The sequence below is a fragment of the Festucalex cinctus genome, chromosome 11 (assembly GCF_051991245.1).
Source record: "Festucalex cinctus isolate MCC-2025b chromosome 11, RoL_Fcin_1.0, whole genome shotgun sequence".
Classification (NCBI taxonomy): domain Eukaryota; kingdom Metazoa; phylum Chordata; class Actinopteri; order Syngnathiformes; family Syngnathidae; genus Festucalex; species Festucalex cinctus.
This window is the reverse complement of record NC_135421.1, coordinates 23,857,725-23,885,491: the sequence shown is the minus strand read 5'-3', so window position 1 is coordinate 23,885,491 and position 27,767 is coordinate 23,857,725. Positions and strand designations below refer to the sequence as shown.

General features: G+C 37.9%; 1 protein-coding gene across 3 annotated transcripts in view; it reads left to right on the top strand.

Annotated features, from left to right (window-relative positions):
• The window catches only part of pou1f1 (POU class 1 homeobox 1), a 52,385-nt gene that overhangs the window by 18,324 nt on the left and 6,294 nt on the right, over positions 1-27,767 (top strand). Inside the window, exons 2-4 of one of the 3 annotated variants that reach the window (XM_077536242.1) lie at positions 22,040-22,129; positions 24,109-24,270; positions 25,989-26,087. In XM_077536242.1, the coding sequence (XP_077392368.1) occupies positions 22,063-22,129; positions 24,109-24,270; positions 25,989-26,087 (328 nt within the window). In that variant the 5' untranslated portion in view covers positions 22,040-22,062. Of the gene's footprint in view, positions 1-21,750; positions 22,130-24,108; positions 24,271-25,988; positions 26,088-27,767 lie in introns of those variants that run through there. The other 2 variants (XM_077536241.1, XM_077536243.1) reach the window with 2 other exon arrangements.

Here is a 27,767-nt window from a genome sequence, read left to right as displayed (position 1 = left end):
AAATATATCTTTTAGTGATTTTTTTTTTTTATTTGTCAAAATGTACTACTGGTATCGGCAGTTGGTATCGGTATCGGTGAGTACTGAGGGTCTGAGTATCGGTATCGGTCTGAAAAAAAAGTGGTATCGAACATCCCTAATCATGTCAATTAAAATGCTATATAATGACATAATATTGTATTAAACTTGCATAATGGTGAAGCAGCATGTAGCTCATACCGATACCAAGTGCTGATATCACCAGTACATTTGATACATAACATTTCTAAATAAATAAAAGTGACTTGCATATAAAGCATTTTTTGTTTCATGAATTATTATTATTTTTTATTTTATTACCTGTTCTTATTGCTGCTGGAAATGTAAATTTCCCAGAGAGAGCCATCCCAAAGGGATCAATAAAGTCAAGTCTAAGTCTAAGGACATTGTTGAAATTAGCGACAATGTCTAGTATGGAGTAGCCAGTAAACAGTGGGACAAGAAATTAGCATGGATGGTGCGACAGCAGCCATTTGTGTGTGGATTTCTTCATTCAATGTCAAGGTAATGTTTTGTTGTCTTTGAGAGACATCTGCTACTTTATGCTTGGAGTTGTGATTGGCTCACAATAGATGCAATTTATTCAAAAATCCTGATAACGTATGTGACATGAACTTTAGTGACAGAAAGCTTCTGATCTTAAAAGCAATTCAGGCTGGAAGAATGAATCACATTTCCTGTTTTTAATCAGAAAGGGAATGGTGCCCCTCAGCCTTGTATATCTGTATTGAAAAGTCATAATGAATACAAGACACAAAATGAAAAAAAAAAAAGTATTTTCAAATATGGTTTGAAGTGAAAATGCTGAAAGTGTATTGTCAAAGAATGAAACCTTTTCCAAAACATATTTGCGGCCACTTTCAGAGCAAATGAGACATTCTTCTAGTTGACTTTCCTAAATACAACTCAAGAAGGTATATAGCCAATAATACGTGACTAATATTGTTGTGATAATATGTCCAAAATGATGATGAAATGTGTCACACCTTAAATTCACATCAGAGGTTAGTTGAGGTGACCGTTGAAAACTTCTGACGTTCTTTTCGCACCCCATGAAGGCAAATTAGCCTCATTTTGAGTCCTTCTCTCTGATATGCGATGTCGATTCCATCCTTTTACTGTCAGCCCTGTGAACTCTGCTCTTTTTCATCACACCCACTTTGATGTGACTGTTTGAGCTCTGGTCTTTAACGCACGGAAAAGCGAACCAAATGCACGGAAAACTTCTCGTTTCGTCGAGTCGTGTATTTGTACCGGCCGAAGCGCATTCATATTTATTTTACTTCATATGTTATGTCACGTTAATCGTGTCTGTTCCTTGGGAGCTGACTCACTCTCCCTTTCACACGTTTAAACCCACAGAGCATGTGGGTGCTCATCAGTGTACTACTGCCATCCTCTTTCATTTAATCTGCCCTTGTGGTGCCTTCAAAGATGGTCTTGGGCTTTTGATAGCACACAAGTCAGTTGGCCCTGTTACTGCAACTAGTATACAACCATATTACAAAATATGGTCATCAATTCCAAGATAAAAAAATAATAATACAGTGACGCATTCAAGCGTCTTTTTTTTATAAGCACAAAGAAAATAACCTAATCAAATATGCAAGACTTGAATCTCACCTCTACTTATTCTTTCTGTAGCTTTGGTCTGTTCTAGAAATTGTCTTGAGATTCCAAGTAAATAGTTTCCCTACTTTTGTGTCCTGAAGCACTTTTTGCAGCTGTGTGTTGTACTGGACGTTGTCTTGAGACTCAAGACAAATGTTGCTCTGCTTTGTGTCCTCAAGCACCTTCCTCCGAAGTCTCAGAAAAAGCTAATTTCCCCCTCGGACCTCACATAGGTGAACTACTTCGCACCCATTTCTTCAAATGAACTGTACCAGACAGTGTAGCTGTGTTTATAATGAGTCACACTGTCTGGGGCAGAAGCGAAAACGAGAACTTTCATTGCTAATGGATAATCACATGCAACACACTTACATCCAAGCAGACAAATATGTTAATCTAAGAAAATGCAACGTTGCGCAATTGTGGTTTCACCACCCCTGTGTAACCGGATAGGGAACAATCCCAAATAAAAAGAGAGGAAGCAAGAGAGCATCTTTGCCAGTTTGTAACTGACAACTCTGCTCTCCTCCAAAAGTCTTGTCTTCTCATCCTTGTTTCTGTGTGTTCAATATGTTTTGGTGTTTAAACCTAACACTAACTAAGATGAAATACACTTCTGGAGCAAGGAAACCAACTTAATTATTAAAATCGTTTATTGATTGTAGAAAGTTAAAAGCGAAAATGACGCCTGTGCGTCGCCTCTTTTGATCAGGATGTGTATATGGGAGTAACTGTCCACTCATGCATTACCCGAATGTTCCAGAAACCAGAATTTTGACCTTTAAGCGAATATAGACTGCATGTAAACGTAGTCAATTAACAAATTCATGCAGCAATTTTTGCCCAATATTTCGAACCACGAAGCCATCGGAAACAACGCCTGGGAGGAAGTAATAATCATTCTTATCATCTCTGCAGCTGGGTTGCTAGGAAAACATTATACTCCAATCTCGCCATTGTCTGACGGCAGCAACAGAGGATATGTAAATGAGAGTCTGACTTGGGCTGCATGGGAAAACACAGCCCAAGTCAGAGCAGAGAGCAGGATGTGCGTGAATGCACAATTATGGCCCGCAGCACACTGGGACTTTGTCGCAGTAAAGATGACAACCGACTTGTCTCACTTGCCACTGACGATTAACGGCGTATCTGCTGGCAGCTTTTCAACGCTCGTCTCTTGGAAAACTGAAAAGAACTCATATGTATCGCTTGCTAGGAAGTTTGTTCTCTCCGTTTTTCACACACTTCTCCTTAAATTTGGGGAATGTGTCATTCCATTTTGGACAAACTGGAGAGATTGTGATGTTTTAACCTCATTTTGTCAAACACATCCATACAAGGAAGAGATGGCTAACTAGTTGCTCAATGTTCAAATTCGAGTGGGCAGAGGTATCAAACTCTTTTAGTATGTGGATGTACTATAGAATATTTTTCCCAAGTTTTCACACTCTTGTTAACACAAAAGTGGAAAAAAAAAAGTTAAACTAATAGCAATATGGCTGCATATTTTAGTCAGTGATAAAGTAATTTCATAATCATTTATAAAATTGAGTTAAAATGATAAAAAAAAAGGTACTATACTGTAAAAAAAAAGTGTGATATTGATTTGTGTTGAGGTAATTTTTCTGCCACTAGATGGCATAATTGCATTTCTAAGACGTCGGTGACAGCTCAGTGCATTTTTCTTTTCATATTAAGAGCCATCTAATCTGTAACATCAAGTAAGTAAGTAAGCAAGTAAGTAAGTTACATTCATTTGTATTATTTCTCTGTAATCTGTACTTTCACAGACTAACTTGTGAAATTCTGCACATTTTTAAAATGGTAAAATACAACTTGACCCCAGTCTACACACATATATGCATTATGATTAAATTTATTACAGCTAATTTTGATGTGGACGTGTGTGCTGCGTTGCGAGTGGAATTCCATATATATATATATATATATATATATATATATATATATATATATATATATATATATATATATATATATATATATATATATATATATATATATATATATATATATATATATATGAAAGATATTCTAATGTCCGTCATGGTGGCGGTGCTTAATCTAAAGTTATTAGTTTGTAGGTGGTACTTGGAGAAAAAAAGTTTGAGTACCATCGCTTTAATCATACGGTTCCAATTCCTTTAGTGCAATGAATGTAATGACTATGTGAAGCAACCATTTATCATATGTAAAGGGTCTTGAAGTCGCAGTCAAACTGCAATTAAAGTTGCTGTAACATAATTACATACTCTAATTACTATTATCTGACAAGTAAGAGCATGAATATTAATCACAGCAAGCCCTACCAATTATGTCGCCGAGGATAAGGAGAACGTCTTTTTACACTCGGTAAACCACATCGGCATATTCATTTGTAGTCGTGTCGGTGCCCAAGTCCATTTCTCAGTAACTAACACTCACCCCCGAGAGAAATATCGGACTCCTTAGCTGCTAAATATACCACAATATTCTGTAATTATGTCATTCTGCCATTTGGTGCTGGCATCAAAGCAAGCGAGAGAAGACAGAGGGGAGTTGAATCTCTTACAAAAAAAAAGAAGAAAAAAAAGAAGAGTTTTTAATAACAGCTGCAGAGTATTATTTTCTTAATTCTGAAAAGTAGGGCAGATCAAACAAAGTTGTCAACCACATCGGACACCGAAGAATGAGTTGCTATCTATCATACAAGGTAGGTAAGCCCAATTTAGTGCCTCGTTGAGCCTTATTTGACGCATCATCTTTATAGGATTTCATTTTGAGTGCAATTACAAACCTACTGCAAGTTGTCCATTCGAAGACATCCAGCATATATTGAATAATTTTTTCAGTCCGACATGTCATGCCCGTCCAACATTTATTTATTTTTTTGTCTTCAGTGCCTGCCAATTACAATCTTTTTGCTCACTGTATCTCGCTGTAATTTACTGTACATGTAGAGAGGCGCGTACAGATAATTGCACAGTCGTAACAGCTTGCCACTGCTGAATCGGCATGAACAAACAAACAACCAGATGAGGTCAAAGAACTCAGCGGTAGATTATGGCACATCTTGGCCTGTGTTTCACCCCTCATTTTGCCACAGACTCATTTCCCCCTCAGTGCGTGTTGCTCTGTAGCCTCCTGGTGGTTGTTGGCTTTATTTACTGAAAGAGCGTCTTGTGAAATGTTTGAAATTAAGACACTAAACCACAGTTGAGCAAAAGTTTTCCTCCGGCGGCCGAATACAGAAAAAAAAAAAAAAACAATTAATGCAAAGACAAGGACATTTTTCCACACTTAAACCAATCCATGAAGCGATTATATATAGTTTAGCCTATATATTACCTCAGTGATGAACAATGTTTATATTTTTCATCAAATTGATAATATTGGTCAGTCCCTAGGTATGTCTGTTATTTCTATTATTGATGTTGAAAGTGGTTTGTTCTCTTTAATGATGCTAATGGACCAACTAGCAAGCTGTTTTTGGTTTTCCTTTTGAAAATGTGAAGATACTGCCAGTGAAATAGTTATTTTGGAAAAATCCTATGCCATAGTTTTCTGTTAACGACTCTATAAAGACAAACGAGAGGTTTGTTTTTACATACACTATATAGCACATGAGGAGAAAACACACGAACACCGAGAACAATGTGTAGCATTCATTCATTTCAGTTTTCCTGAATTTTTATTTATTTATTTATTTATTTTTCATAGCTTAGCGAAAATGGCCCAACGCAGGAGTCATCCCTCCCACACTATATAAGAACTGAGCCCTTTTGTTTACTTGCTTAGTCATAAATACCTGCGCCTTTTACTACTCCAGCGTTCTGTTAGCCAGCTAGCTAGCTAGCTAGCTACGCCTCAAAAAATGCATCTTCCCTTGGATGGTGCAGTTTACAGAACAGCTCGGCGTTATTTAAATTCCCAAGTTATTAAATGTTATTCAAGCTACCATAATATGTTGACAGGGTTTCTGCAGTTACAGTACCAGCAAATATAATTTCATACCTTTTAATTTGTTCTTAATACAACTTAAAACTAATATTTAATGCCCACGTTGTATTGCATATACATACGCGCGCACGCACACTCTACATACATGTATACAGGAATATACATTTTAATTTTCAATCGATTTCAATTTTTAATAAGTAATCACATAATTTCTATAGTTAAGTTGTAATTAATCACAAATTAATTTCACATTATATCTATTTTAATAAAATAAAATAGTTATTTCAAGTTTTTCATAATCTTAATTAACATAAAAGTGGACAAATATGGTTACTAAATTTAAATGTGGTTGTATCATTTAGTTCATTGAAGTAGTAATTTTAACATTTTATAGTAAATAAAAATGGATGGATGGATGGAATTCATTAGGCTATCTGAAGTTAAAAAGTTATACTATACAATTAAAAGCCGTGTGAAACACTGACTCATAGATTTATGTTGGGGTAATTTTCTGCCACTAGATGATATTAGTGTTTCATGTTGGACATTGGCGACAGGAACATGATATTTTTCGTTTCAAATTCAGAACAATTGGTATTTGGAACATGAAGTAACTCGAGGACACATAGAGGCCGTAGTTTGGACACAAGTAGACCATTCTAAAAAATAATAAATATGACTTGTTGCTTCCAAACATTAATTTTAAATTAAGAATATTGTACAGGAGTAGCTTTGCTTCCCATTTGTTAATTGTAGTCTTGGAAAAGAATCAAGCCAGCTGCATCTTTTTTTTTTTTTTTTTTTTTAATTCAATGCAGCCCTTTTGAACAGTAACTAAGCACAGTGTGCAAATAAATACGCTTTACATCTATGTCACCTCTTGTGGTCGCCCACAGGGCACCGCGTCTTGTTTGGAGTACGGAAGGATGGGTGGAAACTCATAAAGCTCGTATACTTATGGGGCACATAAGTAAACTGGCCGGTCTTTGTGCCTGTTGCCTAGTTACCGCCTACACAATGTTCCCTGAGTTTTATTTTGTATTCTTCTACAGCCGTACTGAGAGGGGTTGAATCATCCTTACTGCAAACATGCACGTGTCGATTATGTCATTTGGCCTTTACGTCGTCGCTATTAGTTCACACTGAATGGGAAGCAAACCTGCACACGAAAAAAAAAAAAAAAAAGACATTAGGGCAGTATGGAAGGCATAGTGATCATTTTAATTCAATCTGACAGCTACTTTTATTGTCTACATTTGAAATAAATTCCAAGGTGCTTTATTTTCCTCATTAAATTTTCACCACTGTTTATGTGTCATAGTTGTCACTGTCTACTCAATTTTTTTTTTTGCTTTTCATATATTTGAACAGCCTCCTTTTGATTAAATTTTTATTCTGCATCTATTTGCTATTCATAAGATGTGTCCTTCACAACTCAAACAGAACAAGAACTGTATACAGAAATATTTTTTTTCTCCCACTAATACTTCATTTGAAGTATAGATGTGCTTTATTGTTCCAGAAAACATTGTCAATCGTCTGAGATGTCAACATGCTTTGATAGTTGTCTATGCAGCACATCAGTCGACAATGAAGGAACGCTACAGTGTAACTACTCAAGAACATTCTAAAGAGTGCTATTATACAGTAGAATCGATGGTTATGAGCAGCTGCTTCTAAAGTCATGATGGATGCAGTAATAGCAGTTATTATTTCCCACGTGCTTATTTGAAGACATGACATGGCAAATGTTTGTAATACGCTGGGACGATGGCTTCTTAAGCGTAAAAGAAATAAAGCTATAAAGCAGCCGCATCGCTCCCAGTTACTTGTATATAAAGCTATTGTATACAGTTAAAGACTGGTGAAGGTCAGTTAAAGGCGCAGTCTGCCGGAAAATGCACTTTTTAAATACAGGATTTAAACAAACTATTTCTCAATTTACATATCTGGGCTTTTCTTAACGTGTAGGGGTGATTTTGTCCTAAACCCCAACACCCCCAGCCTGTATTTTGCCATTTTGTGTTTGTTTTGTAAACAGTGGGACGTTTCTGTGGAAAGACAGTGTTTACACCCCTCCAGAAAATCACCCCCAAAGATTAACATGAACCCAGATGTGTAGACTGAGATAAAGTTAAAGCGTGTACATCCTGTATTTAAAAAGTGCATTTTCCTGAGTGAAACCGGCATACTGGGCCTTTAACATTGAATATTTCATATAATGGTTGTTGCATTAATTTATGCATTAATAATTTACAAAGTAGCAAGCGCCTACTTTCCATTAGCCATCTAAAAATGCACACCAGGATTCAATACCATAACAGAGCCCCGAGGTCACCATTTTGGGGCTGGAGAGACGTTTTGACTTCCCTCCTGTGATTTCACTCATTTCCTCAACATGGTGGCCAGAAGTTTTTTATCTCCTACGGGTACCGGTATGCCATTCAGACACAACCCAAATATGACATGGAGTCTAAATTAAAACGCTGTCTTGTTACTATAGAAATGAGTGACAGAATGTGTCGAGCACAGATGGTATTTTCAATGCATCTGCTCACTATCTGACAGTCATTTAATAATGAGGCCTAACATAATGCTCTCCTGATTAGCCGACATGAGTCACTTCATATGACACCATTGATGGAGCTGGCCACTTCTCAAGTCATTATTGGATGCATGCACTTCAAGCTGATCCGCTGATCATGAATTGGTGACATCTGTAATGCAATTAGTGTATACACATTTAGGAGACTGGGAGTTAATGACACAGTAAAATAATGATCTATTGCTCTTTGTTTGGGGAAAGGCATAACTTGAAAGAAGCAATGAGTTCTAGCTAAAGCTCGCAAACTTATAAAAGCCTTCTTATTCATCACATTGAAAAAAAAAAAACGTTTTGGATTATGACTTTCCTTGACAAATCCCCCAAAGTCAGTTAGAATGGGTTCCAGCTAATGTACAGCATTTGTAGCTAATGCTAATTTCCAATGCTTTTAGAAGGGCTTTTAGTCAAACACAGAAAAGAAAAAAAAAAACATTTAAAACATAAGAACATGTTCTATGCGGAACCACTCGACTAAACAGGGCATTCTGATTAATATTTTGTTTGTGGAACGTGAATTAAGAAACAAAATCCACCCGTTTTTATCCATCTCCGGGGGCGGCCATTTTGTCACTTGCTGTAAACACAAAATGACATCACAGTGCCCCAAGGACTCAGGTAACAATTATTATTATCTGAGTTTGGTCATGTGACATTCATAAGATCAGCGAACAGGCACGGTCCTGTTACCTAATTTATTTTTTTGACATTATTTGTGTTTATTAGAAATAGTCCTGCCATTTTAGTGTGCTTAGTGCCTTTTTGGCTATTGCCACAAATGCTGTGTAATATTTCATGCAGATGCTAAAATCTCACTCATGTTTACTTTCAGTCCTGTTACTTAAATGAAGAGTTTTGGCACAATAAACCCCTTCAGCTGTCCTGTCAATAAAAATGCAAAAAAAAACAAACAAAAAAAAACAACAAAAAACTGAGATGGGCCTATACAAATTTTAAACAAAATTTTGTAAAAATAGATTTAAGAAATTAAAATGTAATCACATTAAAATATTTAAATGTTAATGGATTATTAATTATTAAAACATATACATAATATAATAAACTACTAATTCATTTTAATTCAAATAAATAAATAAATAAATTTAATTATTAAATTAAATTAAATTAAAAATTAAAACAATTTAAAAGTAAAGTAAAAATATGAGTAGTATATTATCACATTGGAGTTGAAAAAACTGATCTTATCGTCTCCCTTTACCATTTGTTTGATATACAATTTGCAGCAACCCCCTTCATTCGCCGTTCAGATCAGGCCATTAAAAAGCAGATATTGATGCTTGACAACAACCTGCAGGGGTCCTTAACACATCACGGAGATCTGTAAATATACGTCTTTTGACCGACAAATATTCACCGCTGACATTTAAGCATTGAAGCGAGATCGCAATCTGCCGGCGGCTGAAGAAGAAGAAGCGGCGTTTCGGGAGCTGCTCCTGTTTCCTCGAATGGAACGGTTAACCTTTGCCTTTCCATTGAGGTTTGTTGAATATGTTGATGAAATTAGCCTTTGTATGATGTGTTTATACTGCGGCCGGTGAGTCAGCCGTAGCTTGGAGCAGATGGTTGTCGGCGTGTGCGCAAGGTACGCTTGATATTCATCAGGAGATTTGACCTCCGCCGTGATGTGCCCCTCTCCCAGTTCACCCTCGCATAATGAATAGAAATGCCAAAACAAGACAAAAAAGCCCTTTTGACGCGACTCCCACTTTTGCTCGGTTGTGCTCTCGTTGGAGGAAAGCGGGCCAGTTGAGATTCTCTCATTAAAGGTTTGGCTTAGAGTGTATAATGTATGCTAATTCCGTTGAATAATTTGGATTTTATTCGATTTGGGTGAATGCATGTGGAATGCCACATGATTTTGTGATTAAAACTTGGTTGTGGAAATAATTTGTGACGACTCGGTGTTCATTTTTCTTCTTCTTCAATTTCAAATAAATAAATCCGATTCGCACTCCGGTGATCTCAAATTTTAACAAGAAAATGTTGAATTCAAGTTGGATTTTTTTTGCTTCACCAGGACTGAAAACGTGAATTACGTGAATCAGAATATGCTACTATGACTGTGCTCCAGGATAACACGAGTATTCAGTCTGTATTAGAGGAAATACTCACAGGAGCCTCCCATTTTTAAATATTCAATTTTAGTTTATATTTTTTTATTCATGTCGATTACAGAGATGGAAACGGCATTTCAGTTCTTCTCTATATCTTGGATATTAGGAACATTGGCAATAAAAAAAATCCTGAATATTTTCTGGTGGCTTAAATGAAAGTGAATGAATGAATGAATGAATGAATGAATGAATGAGGGGCGGCACGGTGGTTGAGTGGTTAGCATGTCCATCTCCCAGTTCTGAGGACTCAGGTTCGAGTCCAGTGCCTTCCTGGGTGGAGTTTGCATGTTCCCTCCGTGCCCGCGTGGGTCTTCTCCGGGTACTCGGGTCTCCTCCCACATTCCAAAGATGCATGGCAGGTTAATTGGGCGCTCCCAATTGTCGCTAGGTGTGCTTGTGAGTGTGGATGGTTGTTCGTCTCTGTGTGCCCTGCGATTGGCTGGCGACAAGTTCAGGGTGTACCCCGCCTACTACCCAGAGCCAGCTGGGATAGGCTCCAGCACCCCCCACGACCATTGTGAGGAATAAGCGGTCAAGAAAATGAATGGATGGATAAATAAATAAATAAAGGTCAAATGCACTTTTGAAGGTAATCCGCTAGATGTGCACTGAGCTGAACCATTTATGAAACTTTTGGGGCATTCGACATGTAAAATTGATATCCAGATATTAGCAACTTCTCACCAAGATGTTCCATATAGACTCTTTTAGTCTTGAGGGATTTCCTCCCTTTCATGTAGAAACAAAATATGCATGCTACATCCTGGACAGTCTAATTAAAGGCTGGTAGAATGCAAATGAGCAGGCAATTAAATGCACTACAGTGCTTTGTTTATCGCAAACGTAAGCGGTGCAAAGAGACCAAGAGGTTCTCTCCTAGCGCACAGACGCAAACAAAGCGTCCACCTGGTACACTGTAGTCGTATGTATGGATGTGATACCTGTGAGAATGTGTCACCTGGCTGTGTTCCCACAACATTAGTGGCCTCCGAGTGTGCACGTGCTAGCATTAGCGCTAGCGTTGTTGCTAGCCTGTCATATGGGTGTTTTACGAGTGCATTCATTAGAGGTACTTTGAGCAGTGTATTTGTTTTTCACATTTGTGTGTGTGTGTTTGCGTGTCTGAATGGGAGTGTTGGGGATGCTAAGGTGAAGCTAGGCCAGGTGCTTTAAAGAAGACTCATGAGCTCTTCGCTAATTAAGTTTACACTGTGGGTGCGTGTGCATGTGTGCGTGACAGAAAGGAAGAAAATTTAAAAGCTGTTGAGGAGCTTCTTTTAGACATACACAAATTAAACTGAATTTCCCCATGATAATTGCTGAGTTCTGATTATGCACTTCTGCAAATAGTGCCCTCTTTTATCATGAGTTCCGTATCTCAATTAGTCGCACGGTGCATTGTAAACAAATAAACGCAGCTCCCCACGTGAAGCCTCTTTGCTACCCTTAAGAGAAAAATATGAAACAGTAGGACAATAGGTGGTTTTAATTACCTTTTACTATACTGTGGATGCCATTCCAAGCGGAACAGTTGAGTTCAGTATACACAAATGGCTTTAAATACTCTCGCTATCATATCGGCTTATAATTTGTTTAATTTGTGACACCACAAGGACAAAGATGATACCTGTGAGAAGGTGTCCCCCTGCTCTGTTCCCACTGCAGATTGGATTAGTGGCCTGCTGAGCATGTGTGTGCATGTGTTTGTGTGTTTCTGGTGACATATTGTGTATGCTGTGCAACCACAGGATGTACAGTGCATTACTTTGACTCACAGTGAACTCAATTCAACTGACTTTACAATAAGCATCAGTTTGGGAGATAGTGAGCAATTTTTGGAAACAGTGACTTATAACATAGATTAAACTGATTTCCTCACTGTCATTTGTTTATTCTGGCCCTGCTAAATCCCCACTAAGGCTAGACAGATAGATAACTCATTCAGTGATAACACCTGTTGATGATTCTTGTACTTTTATTCACCATAGAGATGAATCACAGAAGTGTACAACTATAACAAAATGCTCTGCCCCAATTGTCTGCTATATGATGAACAGTATGGCTATGCTAGAATGCTAATGTTCGTGAGCTCACACAATTTCAAAACAGTTTCCTTTTTCCTATTTTGATAATTTAACACCTCTAATCTCAAATGTATTAGCAAGCATGCAAATGTTCGCGAGCTAACACATGATCATCAAAAGTTTTATTTTTCTATTTTGATAATTTAACACCTCTAATCTCAAATGTATTAGCAAGCGCGCTAATTTTCGCGAGCTAACACATGATTATCAAGTTTTTTTTTCTATTTTGATAATTTAACACCTCAAATCTCAAATGTATTAGCAAGCATGCTAATGTTCGCGAGCTAACACACGATTATCAAAACAGTTTTATTTTTCTATTTTGATAATTTTACACCTCTAATCTCAATTGTATTAGCTAGCATGCTAAATTTCGCGAGCTAACACACGATTAGCAAAACAGTTTTATTTTTCTATTTTGATCATTTAACACCTCAAATCTCAAATGTATGAGCAAGCATGCTAATGTTCGCGAGCTAACACCCGATTATCAAAACAGTTTTATTTTTCTATTTTGATAATTTTACACCTCTAATCTCAATTGTATTAGCTAGCATGCTAATATTCGCGAGCTAACACACGATTAACAAAACAGTTTTATTTTTCTATTTTGATCATTTAACACCTCTAATCTCATATGTATTAGCAAGCATGCTAATGTTCGCAAGCTAACACACGATTATCAAAACAGTTTTATTTTTCTATTTTGATAATTTTACACCTCTAATCTCAATTGTATTAGCTAGCATGCTAATATTCGCAAGCTAACACACAATTATCAAAATAGTTTTATTTTTTCTATTTTGATAATTTTACACCTCTAAATTACCAGAAGAGCTAACATTTAGCCTAGCATCTTTTATATGTTCTTCTACTACTAATTATTCTTCTTGATCGGTTTCATGTACCCCGCTTTGGACCTATAGCACATCACCACCATCTACATTGATACGCGTTCCTCAGTTGTTGTTGTTGTTTTACATTTACAACTTATTGCGTTGGCGACTGAACGGATTGATTTTAATCAGTCTTTTCAGAACGATAACAGGAGTTACCGACAGTGACATATTTGGAAGTGGCAGAGCGCATCCAAAACTCCGGTCTGTGTAAGTGCAGGACCACAGACCAACTCCCGTAGTTGATGAGTTGTGAGTGAAAACGTGCGTGGACTGCCAATGTGGAGCCAGTGATGCTCAAAGCTGATACTCAATAGTGCACTTCAGAAAGCAGAATTTGCAGACGCTGTTTGTGGAAATGAGAACTGCAATATGGCCACTATTAATCTGCATTCAAATTATGATGGCATATAAATTGTCTGCAGCAAGCAATTACACACCGGCTTGGTCCCATTTTCAATGCTCTTAAAATGTGTCCTTGAGCAACTGCCTGCCTTACTTTTAGATGTTTATAATTTAGATCAGGGGTGTCCAAACGTTTTCCTCCACGAAAACACGAAAACTTCACAATTCTTCACTTTTGACGTAACATGCTAAAGCTAATCAGATATAAATATAAACTAATCCTGTAATAATTAAAATAAATAAATAAATAAATAAATAGCATGTTTATGGGCGGCACGGTAGTCGAGTGGTTAGCACGTCCGCTTCCCAGTTCTGAGGTCTCCGGTTTGAGTCCAGGCTCGGACCTTCCTGGGTGGAGTGGATGGTTGTTCGTCTCTGTATGCCCTGCGATTGGTTGGCAACCAGTCCAGGGTGTCCCCCGCTTACTGCCCAGAGCCAGCTGAGATAGGCGCCAGCACCCCCCGCAACCCTTGTGAGGAATAAGTGGTCAAGAAAATGGATGGATAGTATGTTTATTATATATATTTTTTTCAACATATTATATAACTAAAGAAAGCAGGAGGTAAGGCAAAAAGGCAAGGATTTTTATTTTTATTTTTTTGTGTGTGTGGCCAGTATTGAAGTATTGTGTAGCAGCAGAATCACATTTCCACAATTGGAACCACAACAACGCTACACTACTCTGACCTTGACATGGAGCAGAGTGGAGCAAACAATTGCGATTCCAAGGCACATCCAAACAAGAGATGCCTCAATACTACATTTTTAAGACCGAGTACAAGTGCTTTGGCCTCTGGGTTATAGTCACCACATTTTTAGACCGATTTAAATTTCAACGGAATTCTTCAGTTCAATCCCACCTTTTAAGGTAAACATATGAAATTGTGATTTCTGTGTTCCTTCAGCCTAGCAGTAACCAAATGTGCAAGCATGTCCATATTGTGGAAATAAGTTACAGCAGGAGTATGCTTCTGCCCCTCAAGGTGCCATCCACACTTGTGTTTTTCAAAGTCTGAGGAACGCCTCCCCCAGAGATTGTCAAAAGGATGCACAGCGGCTTGAGAACTTTTTTTTTTTTTTTTCCAACTTGCTAGGCTGACTTCAGCAATGTTAAAGGCAGTGAGAATGGAACAATTCTGTTGTGGGCAGAATACACCAGAAAACAGTAAGGTTTGTTAACAAGAGGCGATGCTGAAATTATTTTCATATGATAATAAGGCACTAATATGAAAAGAAGCAGTTATTTTGGTGTCAAACACTTCTTGCTGTTGCTGTTACAATTACATCATTTGAGTAGGTTGTTTTGAATTGACAATTTAAATGTGAATGTGGAAAAATGTGAATTTATTTTTTTTAAATGTATTTTTTAGTCCGAGTAGAATTCTGTTGCACTACAAACAGGTTTGAAATTAATCGTTTTTTTATTATTTTTTATTTTTTTTCTACTCAAATGTTAACCATGAATAATACTGAATAAATGTTTGGCTGTTTAGTGCCGCAACATATATACAGTACAGTATATATAGAGTACAGCGCAAAAGTATGAGGCGTCTCAGTGTACAAAAATAATCCTTGGTTCAGGAGCCAGAAGGATGATCTTTGACTGGAGTGGGTGCAGTTGGCTGAATTGAAATAAGACTGGGACGTATTTCAAGCATCCCTCTACGCATCACACCATCAATTTCTGTCTCTCTGTGCAATTATGGCAAGCGATGACCGAAAGTTACTGTAGTTAAAAGTAGATGCGGATTACGTATCAAGGACACCTGATGTGTTTTCCTTGCATGGGAAGTAGTTGTACAGGAGACCCCTGTTCGGGGTTTGACATCAACTAACAATAATACAGTAAAAACAATATATGCAGGTTTTTAATGAACCATTTTAACTCTCGCTTTTTTTTCTTTTCTTTTTTGCACTAAAAGAGCTACGTTCGCTATTCGTATTGACGTTAGCCACCGAATTACCAAATCAAATTGAATGAGTTACTTGATGTACTTTTGCTGAAAAACACATCATGCTACAACAAATGAAAAATCTAATTTGATCAAAATGGTAAATGTAAAGCACTTTATGATGTTTACAAAGGCATTTTTGCGTTTCTCATTTAAATATATCGGAGTGTAGCCTACTCCAAATTATGTATTTTTTCCCGACTCATTAGTCCTGTATTAAATCCATTAACATTGCTCCTAGCCTCATCCTAGCTAGCGCTAAGCTAGTTTGTCTCTCAGGTGCGGCGTCCTAGTTTGCGAATTCGCTTTCGTTTTGTTGCTAGCCAACAGTGAGGCGTTAGCCGGTCTAATATTTGTTGTGTTTTTGTTTTGGGGTGTTGGGTTTTGGTTTAGTTTTGGGTGTTTATGTTGTCTTTTGTCCGGTTTTCTCTCCCCTAGTCTCGTCATAGTTAACCTCGTCCCCCTGTGTGTGTCGCCCCTCCCCGTATGTGTTGCTAATTAGTGCCCCCTGCCTGCTGTGTTTCCCAGGTGTGTATTGTTAGTGTCTCGTTAGTGTTGTATTTAGTGAGTGGTGTTTGTTCATGCGTGGTGGGAGCATTGTCTTGTCTGGTCTTGTCCAGTCGAGGTGTGCTAAGCTGTGTTGCTAGTGTCTACGTCTAGTCAAATTTCTCTACGTTTGGTCGTTTCTCTACGTTTGGTCAAGATTCTCTACGTCTGGTCAAGTTTCTCTTCGTTTGGTCAAGTTTCCTACGTCTGGTCAAGTTTCTCTACGTCTGGTCAAGTTTCCTACGTCTGGTCAAGTTTTCTACGTCTGATCAAGTTTCGCTACGTCTGGTCAAGTTTCTCTACGTCTGGTCAAGTTTCTCTACGTGTAGTCAAGTTTCTCTACGTTTGGTCAAGTTTCTCTAAGTTTGGTCAAGTTTCTCTACGTTTGGTCAAGTTTCTCTACGTCTGGTCAAGTTTCTCTACGTTTGGTCAAGTTTCTCTACGTTTGGTCAAGTTTCTCTACGTTTGGTCAAGTTTCTCTACGTCTGGTCAAGTTTCTCTACATTTGGTCAGGTTTCTCTACGTTTGGTCAAGTTTCTCTACGTCTGGTCAAGTTTCTCTGTCTGGTCAAGTTTCTCTACATCTGGTCAAGTTTCTCTACGTCTGGTCAAGTTTCTCTACGTCTGGTCAAGTTTCCCTACGTCCTGCCAAGTCTGTTCACGTCCTGCCAAGTCTGTCCACATTCAGTCCAGTCATGTCAAGTCTTCTCACGTTCCATCCATTCCTTTATTCAGTCAAAGTTATTCTTCTTGCCTTTCTTCCTGCCTTGTTTCTCCGCCTTTTGGGTCGATCCACCACATCCTTGCTCCACATATGACAATATTCCCATTACTACTTTCGAGCATCTGCTTGAATGAACCGTGTACGTAGCTTTGGCGCATGTGCACTCCTCATGTAGATACATCACATGTACATATCTAATTTCACCACACAATTCTCGCGGAGCCCTAATATATCTCCATATTTACACATAAATGTAAGCCCATTTCAAGTCACATAGTTGTTTCATCTCACAGAGAAGCCATTCCAAACGCCAAAATTAGCCCAGCGTGCTCGAGCAAGTTGAATCATGCCCGCCACCCACAAGCTATTTTTCACCTGCTGCCCACCTCCATCAACAATAGTGAAGCAGAGCCCAGGATAAACACAGACACAACAGAGAGCACATGGCCGACCTCAGCTTAACCTTTGTCCTCGGTGATGAGTCCCGCTGTTTTAGCCCGAGCACTTTACATTCAGCGCAAGATGGACACCATACGGAGACAATGGCAACTTTCTCTTCCGCTCACTCTGAGATAATTGGCTCGCTTGGGATAAGCCTGGCCCGCAAAGCAAGTGGAGGTTGCCGCACAATGAATGCCAGTTAGTTTTCTATCCGGCCTGCTGTGATGTCATGCAAATGGAGGCAACAAGTAAGCCCCCCGGAGAGGCGGACTGTTGCACTTCTTGCAAACCGTACAGCTGCTCTGAACCAGCTGCTTGACCGCGCCGCAGCGAATCGCTCGCTATCCTGCAATTAAGTTGAAAACATTATTAGCATAAAAACTGAGTCATATTATTTCTGTTGTGTAGGGTTGTATTTTTACTCATTGTAACTGAAAAGCACATTAGACAAGATAAGTTATTTTTCTGGCCTTCTAAGAGGTCATGAAATGTATGCAAAAAATTCTCCACTTTGGACAGCAAAACCAAGTGACCTATTTTATATAATGAACCAAAAACCTTAGCCGAACGTCGCGGTTCTACAGTTGCGTCGACAAGGTGGACAAGAGGAACAAAAAGCCGCGCTCCGAGTGCGGCAGGCTTCACACTCGGTTTCAGCTGGGAGTTTTCAAATGGCTGCGTTTCCCAGCGCTGCCGTGACTGGAGACCTTCTGCGGAGTGATGCGGTGGAGGCAGGTCCCAAGGTCGCGGCCCTGAGGGGATGTGCATTATCAGTGATTCACTTTTCCTCTGTTGCTGCAGCTAATTAAGCTCTACAGGGATAATGGCCTCCTTGCTGCCAAGAAGAGTTGCTTTAACAAGGATTCTAATGCAATGCAGCATGTGTGGTCGCACTTCTTTTTTCTTTTTTTTTTTAATCTCAACGTCTCTCGACGCTAATAAAACGTGCTGGCGTGATAGCATCATGTCTGATCATTTTAGCAGGAATTTTTTAATAACACTGGGCTTTGAGCGAAATGAAAACTATCAAAAGTGAGCGAGATTGATAGGTGATCGATCAGATGGATCATAACGCACTAAACAACTATTAAACTAAATGCCGTGGATTGTTTTAACAGAAGGTAGTGTTAATGCAACAGGAAAAAATGTCCATTCTAGTGCATTAACTCATTCACTGCCTTTGACAAGTATACTTGTCAATTGTATTTTTTAGAGCGGTGCTAAATGGGGGCGAATCTGATTATGCTCCACTGTAAATATCAAACTTGGAAACAAATTTACTGATGCCCAACCACCGGTAGATGACATCATTGCCCCATTTTATAGGAAATAAACACAGTTTCAGAGTCCATGGGAGAAATGGCTGTATTTTGGCAAACCTACATTTTTCTGCTGTCAATTATAAAAGAACGGGACGGGACAAAAAGTAGGGAGTCTATTCTGTTATTTGGTAGATTCGGTTTATATATAATTATTGAATGTAATATCACGTGAGTATTGGAAATGTAAAAATTTTCTATAATGACTGGCAGTGAATGAGTGTTAAAGAAGGCGAGCCAGGGTTGCCATGGCAATGACGAAGGCACATTTTACTTGTTGCACGCCAGTGTACCGTTACGAGGGGAAATCTTCTAAAAGGCTCGAAATCTTTTAAAAGGCAATCAAATGCTATGAGTAACTCAAATGTTTTAAATTTACAAAATCAATTCTGGAAGGAAGGTCAACTTCTTTATTCCATAGGAAATAATACAGATGTAATATGTAGTCCAGCTGAATACAATTAGCCTATTTATTTATTTTTTAATAAGAAAAAAAAAACACTCAATAATGTTCTACTTGGGCGGCACGGTAGTCGAGTGGTTAGCACGTCCGCTTCCCAGTTCTGAGGTCTCCGGTTCGAGTCCAGGCTCGGACCTTCCTGGGTGGAGTTTGCATGTTCTCCCCGTGCCCGCGTGGGTCTTCTCCGGGTACTCCGGTCTCCTCCCACATTCCAAAGACATGCATGGCAGGTTAATTGGGCGCTCTGAATTGTCCCTAGGTGAGCGTGTGAGTGTGGATGGTTGTTCGTCTCTGTGTGCCCTGCGATTGGTTGGCAACCAGTCCAGGGTGTCCCCTGCCTACTGCCCAGAGCCAGCTGAGATAGGCGCCAGCAGCTCCCGTGACCCTTGTGAGGAATAAGCGGTCAAGAAAATGGATGGATGGATGGAATATTCTACTTTATAAAAACATACGGTATTTAGTAGTTACATAAGTAATAGAATGTAAACAGTTGAAACAGTTTTTACAGTTTTGGTTCAATACAGTGCTGTACATGCCATGGCCACCTGGGGGCAGTATAATACGGGAACATAGAGACACACAAAGAAGATAAATATTAGTGTCTGGACTCATACCCCAAATCTACATTTGCACATTTGTGTCACCAAATCCTGAATCCATTCGAATGAGTTACGAATTGTACTTTGCCGAAAAACTCATCATAGTCCAACAACGTAAAAATCTTGATCATAATGATAAATGATAAATGAAGTGCACTTATATTGTGCTTTATCTGCCATGGTGTCCAAAGAGCTATACCAAGCCTTATTTTCATTTTTTTTTTTGAAAACATCGGAGTGCATGTATCATGTGGTCGATGCGCTAATGCAGACGCGTCAAGCTACGGAAAGGTTTTCCTTTTTAGTTTAAAATAACTTACTATAACCTCTAGATTCCCTCACCGTACACTGGCCAACGTCAGGAGTCAGGACCCAGGGTGTTTTTTTTTTCACCCCCCACCACTTTTTGTACATTTTCAATCCATCTGTGTCATCCATCCATGTCGTGTCTGTCGTACGAGCTAGCTAGCGCTAAGCTAACCTAAGACAGTTCGTCTCTTTGGTCCTACGTCCAAGTTTACAACTCCTTTTTGTGCTAGAACAGCGTCAGAAGCCAACATCGAAGTCACAACAAAGGTGTTGAGAGATGTTACTGACTAATTGGTTCACAGTTTAATACTCATTAGCTGGATAAACATTCGCATACACACAAACATTTCTGTGACACTAGTACACATGACAGTATGCTTAGATTCAGTCTGACTCGAATCTGACAATTCTGATATGGCGTTTTGTAATGGCCAATTTGCATCTCAATTTGAGTCACCACAAATTCGTGCACACCCTTAATATATATCTATATGTTTGTTAGCATTAAGCTAACTGGACTGTCATGAGTGGAGATGAATAGCTTGAAGAATTGTTCATCATTTGACTCAACAATGTAAAGTAGATCATATTGTTGAAGTGACCTTTTAACATTGACGTCTGTCATGTTACAAGTGTAGAATGTTGCAAAGCCAAACAAAACAAAAACCTTTACTTTGATAATAAATGACGATGCATGTGGGGAAAGTCACCCGCAACTTTACAGTGATAATTAGCAGCATAAAAATGAATGGAAAGATATATTTCTCTAGCAAGTGGAATTGTGGCCGCTTTCAGTCTTGTTTTCCTGAATCAATAGTTGTTGTGTCCGTAATCATTTCCTCAATTCCCTCTTTGGCTTTCTCCAAATCATCACTATGTCAAATGTCGCCTCAGCGGGGACCCATAATGCGGCGCTCCATTCTCATCTCGGCTCTCACATAAGAAGTTGGTGTCATGAGGTTAGAGCCGCCCTGCTTGATGCCATGTTCGCTTGTGTGTTGTGTGACGAGAGGACCTTGTCAGGAGAATATATCACGCTGAGAAAACAGCCAGCGGAGAATTCCAAACAGGCACAAAGTGGCAGCGTTTTCGCTCTCGCCCGCTGTCAAAACATCAGACGCTTGTCAGGGGGGGTGGTGGGGGGGGGATCAGGCCAAAAACGACAGAGGCATTCTGCTTGGTTTAGGAAGGAAGATGAAGAGCTCAAGTTGTGACATCTTCAACTGAGCGGATATCGATCTGAACGGCTTTGTGGAGTCGAGTACAGACAATGGAAAGGGAAATTATTATTTAGTACTTAATAACACTACTACCTATTTTGGACACATACACATATGAGTATTTGTTATTTTGGACGCCATTGTTCTTGCGGCATGACAGCCGAACCCTTTAATCAGCCGGACGGGACGCGGCACCGGGGGAGAGAGCGAGGGTCGAGCGAGATCAGGTTTCTCCTCCGCTCTGTACCTTAATCCTGGATTTGGAGACTGGATAACACAAAGCCAGGTACAGAAAAACACAATAACAGCGCTGGCATGGGATTGGTAGCTGCTGGTTGATGTGAAAGATGGGGGGGCCTCCTGGGATGGAGTGAGGGGTCGTCGCAGGGAGTGGGGGGTATAAATACCTGCGGGAGGATGTAAAGTCTCCAGGGGGGTGACAGGTGCTCACTTACCTGTTGAGAGGATTGAGGAAAGGGAAACTCAGGTTTAATTTTGGCGGATACAAAGTCACATCAGAATTGAGGAAATATTTAAAAGTCAAGGGTGAAAAAGGGCAAGAACATGCCGCATATCAAGTACAGACAATGAAACATTTGTAAAAGAGGAAAAGCAGTACAAGGGATGATGACTTGAGAAGGGCAAGTTAAGATCGCAGATAAAGCGGATCACATCCGACTACGTGAAGAGGCCAAATGGCGTCACAGGCTTTCATTGGTGACTCTTTCCCGCCTCTGGCAGGAGATTCTCCTCTGCCAATTTTCATGCACCACAGCTCTGCCGGGGACTGCCTGCCAAGCACCTCCCACGGTCACAGTATGGTTTCTGCAGGTAAGTGGGCCTTGCGCTGGATTTCTAACGTCATCTTTTAGCCACTATTTGCTTTGACACCCCTTTTTTTTTTTTTTTAATCCTTCTCACTAATGCAGTATGATGAAACATCTTCTGTTACTGTGTAGCTTTACTTGAGTAGTGCATCACATTCCACTGTAAATGACCAATCATATTTTGTGTAATTTTTTAAATGTAGTATTTAGTATTCATGGAACAAATGAATCAGACATTCATATATATAATTATATATCATCTGTACTTTAGGACATACATCTATCATAGAACACTTTCTACAATGGTCGCACCACATATTTTTAACTTAAAGTTATGAGGCTAACAATTAGCCACCTAAACAAAACAAGCTAGCTAGCCACACAAGTAAAATTATAAAGAAAGTATATATTTTGTTGAAAATTGAATCAGACATTTTATATATATTTAAATATCTGTAATTTAGGACATACATCTATCAAAGAACACTTTCTACAATGGTCGCACCACATATTTTTAACTTAAATTAAAGTTATGAGGCTAACAATTAGCCACCTAAACAAAACAAGCTAGCTAGCCACACAAGTAAAATTATAAAGAAAGTATATATTTTGTTGAAAATTGAATCAGACATTTTATATATATTTAAATATCTGTAATTTAGGACATACATCTATCAAAGAACACTTTCTACAATGGTCACATCACATATTTTCAACTTGAAACAAAGTTATGAGGCTAACAATTAGCCACCTAAACAAAACAAGCTAGCTAGCCACACAAGTAAAATTATAAAGAAAGTATATATTTTGTTGAAAATTGAATCAGACATTTTATATATATTTAAATATCTGTAATTTAGGACATACATCTATCAAAGAACACTTTCTACAATGGTCACATCACATATTTTCAACTTGAAACAAAGTTATGAGGCTAACAATTAGCCACCTAAACAAAACAAGCTAGCTAGCCACACAAGTAAAATTATAAAGAAAGTATATATTTTGTTGAAAATTGAATCAGACATTTTATATATATTTAAATATTATCTGTAATTTAGGACATACATCTATCAAAGAACACTTTCTACAATGGTCACACCACATATTTTCAACTTGAAACAAAGTTATGAGGCTAACAATTAGCCACCTAAACAAAACAAGCTAGCTAGCCACACAAGTAAAATTATGAAAGTATTTATTTTGTTGAAAATATATATATATAATTTTCCGGTTATACCACATGATGTCCAAATACAACCACTTCATATATCTTGCATTGGTTATACATTGACCTTAATAAATTAATCTTCATCTAATGAGAGTGACAATAATACAACAACCTTTTCACTGTATTAAAAATAAATCTAATTTAATTTCAACAGCAGGATTTTAGTGAGCATATTTGAGTACTTTGGAAACTGCTATACAAATAAAATATTTTGTTATTAATAAAATATCAGTATTTATATTGATAAAGTATTACTATTATTAATATATTAGCAGTAGTATCATCAAGTACTGCAGTGTGTTTCTGTTTTGCAGTCATGCAGTTCATAAGGCAATGGAAATATTAGTAAAATCTTTCAATTAATCAGTCACACTTTATTCATAAAGGACTTTTCATACAAAAAAGTACAACTCAACGTGCTTTAACTCTACCACCACGCACACACACATGTTAAAAATATGATCATGATGACAGGATGACCTATGGCGTGTCTCTCTGTATAAATTTGAAAACCACTGCATATATTTGACTGATCAATTCCTGATATATTTCTGGCACTCATTTGACTGTGTCGTGAAAAGGCGTATTGCCATTCTATACATTAATATGAATATTGGTCATTATGATGGTACTTGGAGCGCAGATAATTTTTTTCAAGAGTTACATGGAGTAAAAATTGAATCATATAATTAGAGGAATAAAGACGTTATCTTTCACTAAATGTGTTCATCTGTCTGTTTTGTTCCCTTGAGTGTCATCCGGGCTGTCCCTGGGTCAGCCATCCAAGCGTTCGCAAATGCAGCTCTCCGCAACCTCTCTGGGAAACTCGCTTGGCAACAGTCCCCCCAGCCTCCATTATCCAGTCACCCCGTGTCATTACAGCAACCAGCAAGCCACCTATGGCATCATGGCAGGTAGGTTGGCATGAGGCTCACTTCGCAATCCAAATTCAGGTTTAATAAACGAGGACAATTTGGGAAAGAGAAATTTTTGTTTCTTCGTGTTTTTGTTGTTGTTGTTTTTTTTGGAATGTGCTGAATATTTGGGTGTGATAGGTTTCTGCTGTTGACAGGAAAATATACACGTTACTGGAGAATCTTGAACAGCTCACGCAAGAATGACTCAGCGTTGTGGCATTTCTGAGGAAATGTTACATATTTCCGTAGGCACAAAAAATGCACATTTTTGGGGGGGGTTTGGTTGATTTATTGAACATCGAACATGCCAAAAAAAATTATAAAATAAAAATGAAAGAAAGAAAATAAAAGCCAAAAAAGAAAACAATTATTAGCAATGTCAGAATTCATGTGTTCAAAAGGAGTAGGAAGAAGTACAAAAACTTATCGAGTCCTACCCCCACTAACTTCTATCATGTACTATGTTATTATATTTAATAATATATCATTAAAATAGAAAAAAAGAAGCAAATTAAAGAAAAAAAAAGGAAAATTAACAGAACATTCACTACAAATATTAGTTTAAGTTATAAACGCTTACAGAAAAAGTAAAAGATAAAGGAGAGCCCAACATATACAATTAATCTAATCACAATATGTTACATTTTTATTTATAACTGATTATAACATAGCAAGTGATTTTTTTGTTTGTTTGTTTAGCCAGGAAGGATAATGTGATTGCGTCCACATCTAACCTAAAAAGTTTGTATTTTCATCTATAAAGCAGTATTGTCCTATTAATGAAAATATAATCTACTTATAAAATACATAATTGACCAGCATCTATATATATTGATATATGCACAAATATAATATATAATGCACATAATATATAATGCACAAAGTGTAACTGACATAAAACAATCTTTGGTTGAGGGACTGTAACTGTAGAATTAGTGTAATAATAATAATAATAATAATAATAATAATAATAATAATAATAATAATCACACCAGAAATATTAAATCATCAAATAAAAAAATATTTTTAATAGTTAAAAAAAAAATCATTTGTCTGTATATTGAATATTGAATCACAGCATGTGTGAGGTCACATCTGCATATAAACAATAACTGTAATTTTTTAGCAGTCGTTAATAACTTCACATTCCCCATAATGATCAATTGAAGCGAACGGGTCAAATCTCCTTTCACATTTGGTCCTCATTCACTTTTATTTACGTCTCGTCCCCTCCCCTAACCTCTCCTCATGGATGTATTCTTTGCCGAGGGGACAACAGCATGACAGAGGCAAGGTAGTACATTATGGCGGTTGTAGGTGAAGTATTGTTAACATAAGTGTGAAAAAAAAGTCTCAATATTCTCCAGAATATTCTCGAGGGGAAGATGTAAATAGAGGCGAAAAAGACAACAAAGAAAGTTAGTCGGAGCTGCTGCAACAGGCTGCTGACTCTCAGTGCCCTCAAGTGATTCCAAAACAGGTCCGATAGATGAGATCAATACTGGAATTTTCACAGATGATCTCCCGATGGGCAACAGGGTGGACGTGGTAGCACATCTACCTTCACACTCGATGCTTTCGAATCTCTGCTCTGACCTTCCTGTGTGAAGTTTGTGCGCTCTTGTTTTGACTCCGTCTTGGGTGGATGGACCTTAGAGTGTCGTATGCTAACAATAACATCATTTCATCTCTTGCCTCTGTGTCCTCTCCGACAGCTCAGGAGATGCTCTCGGCAAGTATTTCTCAGACTTGTATCCTGCAAACATGTGGCGTCCCCCCGCCTAACATGGTGAGCGCTGCCAACCCGCTGCAAGGTAATCGCGCAGTTTCACCAGTTTATCGCAAATGAGAAGCATCAGTGTAGTTTGTTGATAGAAATCAATGTGAGGAAGTTGTATGATTTTATCATTTACAACTTCAGCTCTTTAAATATGTCAATAATTGGGATGTAACGATATCCAAATAATAAATACATGTCACGATATCAAGATTAAAATAAATAAATAAAATAATAATAATAATAATAATAATAATAATAATAATAACCTCACGATACTGTGTAAAAACGTACGATGTTGCCAAAAAAATAAAAAGATGTAATAGATTTTCTGGTATGCTTTATATGAGAGATAACCACAACAGCGGCTAAAACGTTCCTAATAAAAACTAAACTGCACTAATAAACTAACCACCAGAGGGTGCTAGAACTGCACAAATAATACAACCTCATCTTTTTAACGCGCTGCTTTTAATATTGTGATTGTGATGACGATATTGTGCCAATTTTAAAGCGGTACTTCACTTATTTAGCCCATTATAGCAATAATAAGTTAATATTTTGTCTATAATTAATTTGATACGTTCATTATTTTTCACATACAATTAGTACCTTTAAAAACACATTTTGCAACTTGCTGCCGACTGAAAATGACATCACAAGGCCTCGAGAAACTAATCACAGCTCACCTGTTTTCTAGGTTTGGTCATGTGACATTCACAAGCTGAGCTGTGATTGGTTACCTGAGCCCTTGTGATGTCATTTTCAGTTGACAGCAAGTTGCAAAATGTGTTTTTAAAGGTACTAATTGTACATGGAAAAATGCTGAAAATATCAAATTTATTATAGGCAAAATATTCACGTTTGACTGCCGAAAATGGCGAAATAAGTAAAGTTTAATATTGTGATATCATGATATTGCAGTTATTGTTATTGTTATTGTTACAACCCTGGCCAATAATATATGTTACTATTTACATTAAATTAAATCATACAATTTCAGTAAAATGGACATCATTCTAGACTTAGTTTTCTAACAGATTACATCACTTAAAAACTTGTTGATACCTTAGCAATGACATGTAAAATATCTTCCTGCACTCCAACGAAGCAAATTAATGTCACCATTTTGATTATAATCAGAATTATGCTATGCACCGCTCAGGATTTAAGCAGAACCCCAAGTATTTACATGAAATATAAAATTAGCCATGAACAAGTTGATATGGTGCTAAAATCTAACAAGGCCCGAGGGTAAAATATTTACATCCATTTTAGAGCGTTTGTGATTTTAAGACAGACCAAGGAGCAGATTTTTTTTTCTTTTTTTTCTGCGCCATAAACCGAACAGTTTGTTATTGAATTGTTCCCCCGGGTGCAAAGCAGCATACGCTATTTTTAAAAGTTTCACCAGAACCAACAAAATCTTTTCCGTGTCAGAGATCCGAACACAAACATCGCGCATTTGGAGTGATTGTCTTTATATTGTTGCCAAACACTGTGTTATTTCCAGTTCCTTTTCTGCAGACTGCTGTAGGTGTTGATGTGAGTCAGTCCTGCACAATCTGCACTTACCTAAGCCTAAAAAAAAAAAAGAAAAAAAAAAAGAAATGCTCAAAAGAAATCGATGAAATGTGGCATACACCACTGCATACTACAACCACAATAAGAAACATTATTAACTCATTCACTCCCAGCCATTTTCATGTTCTATTGC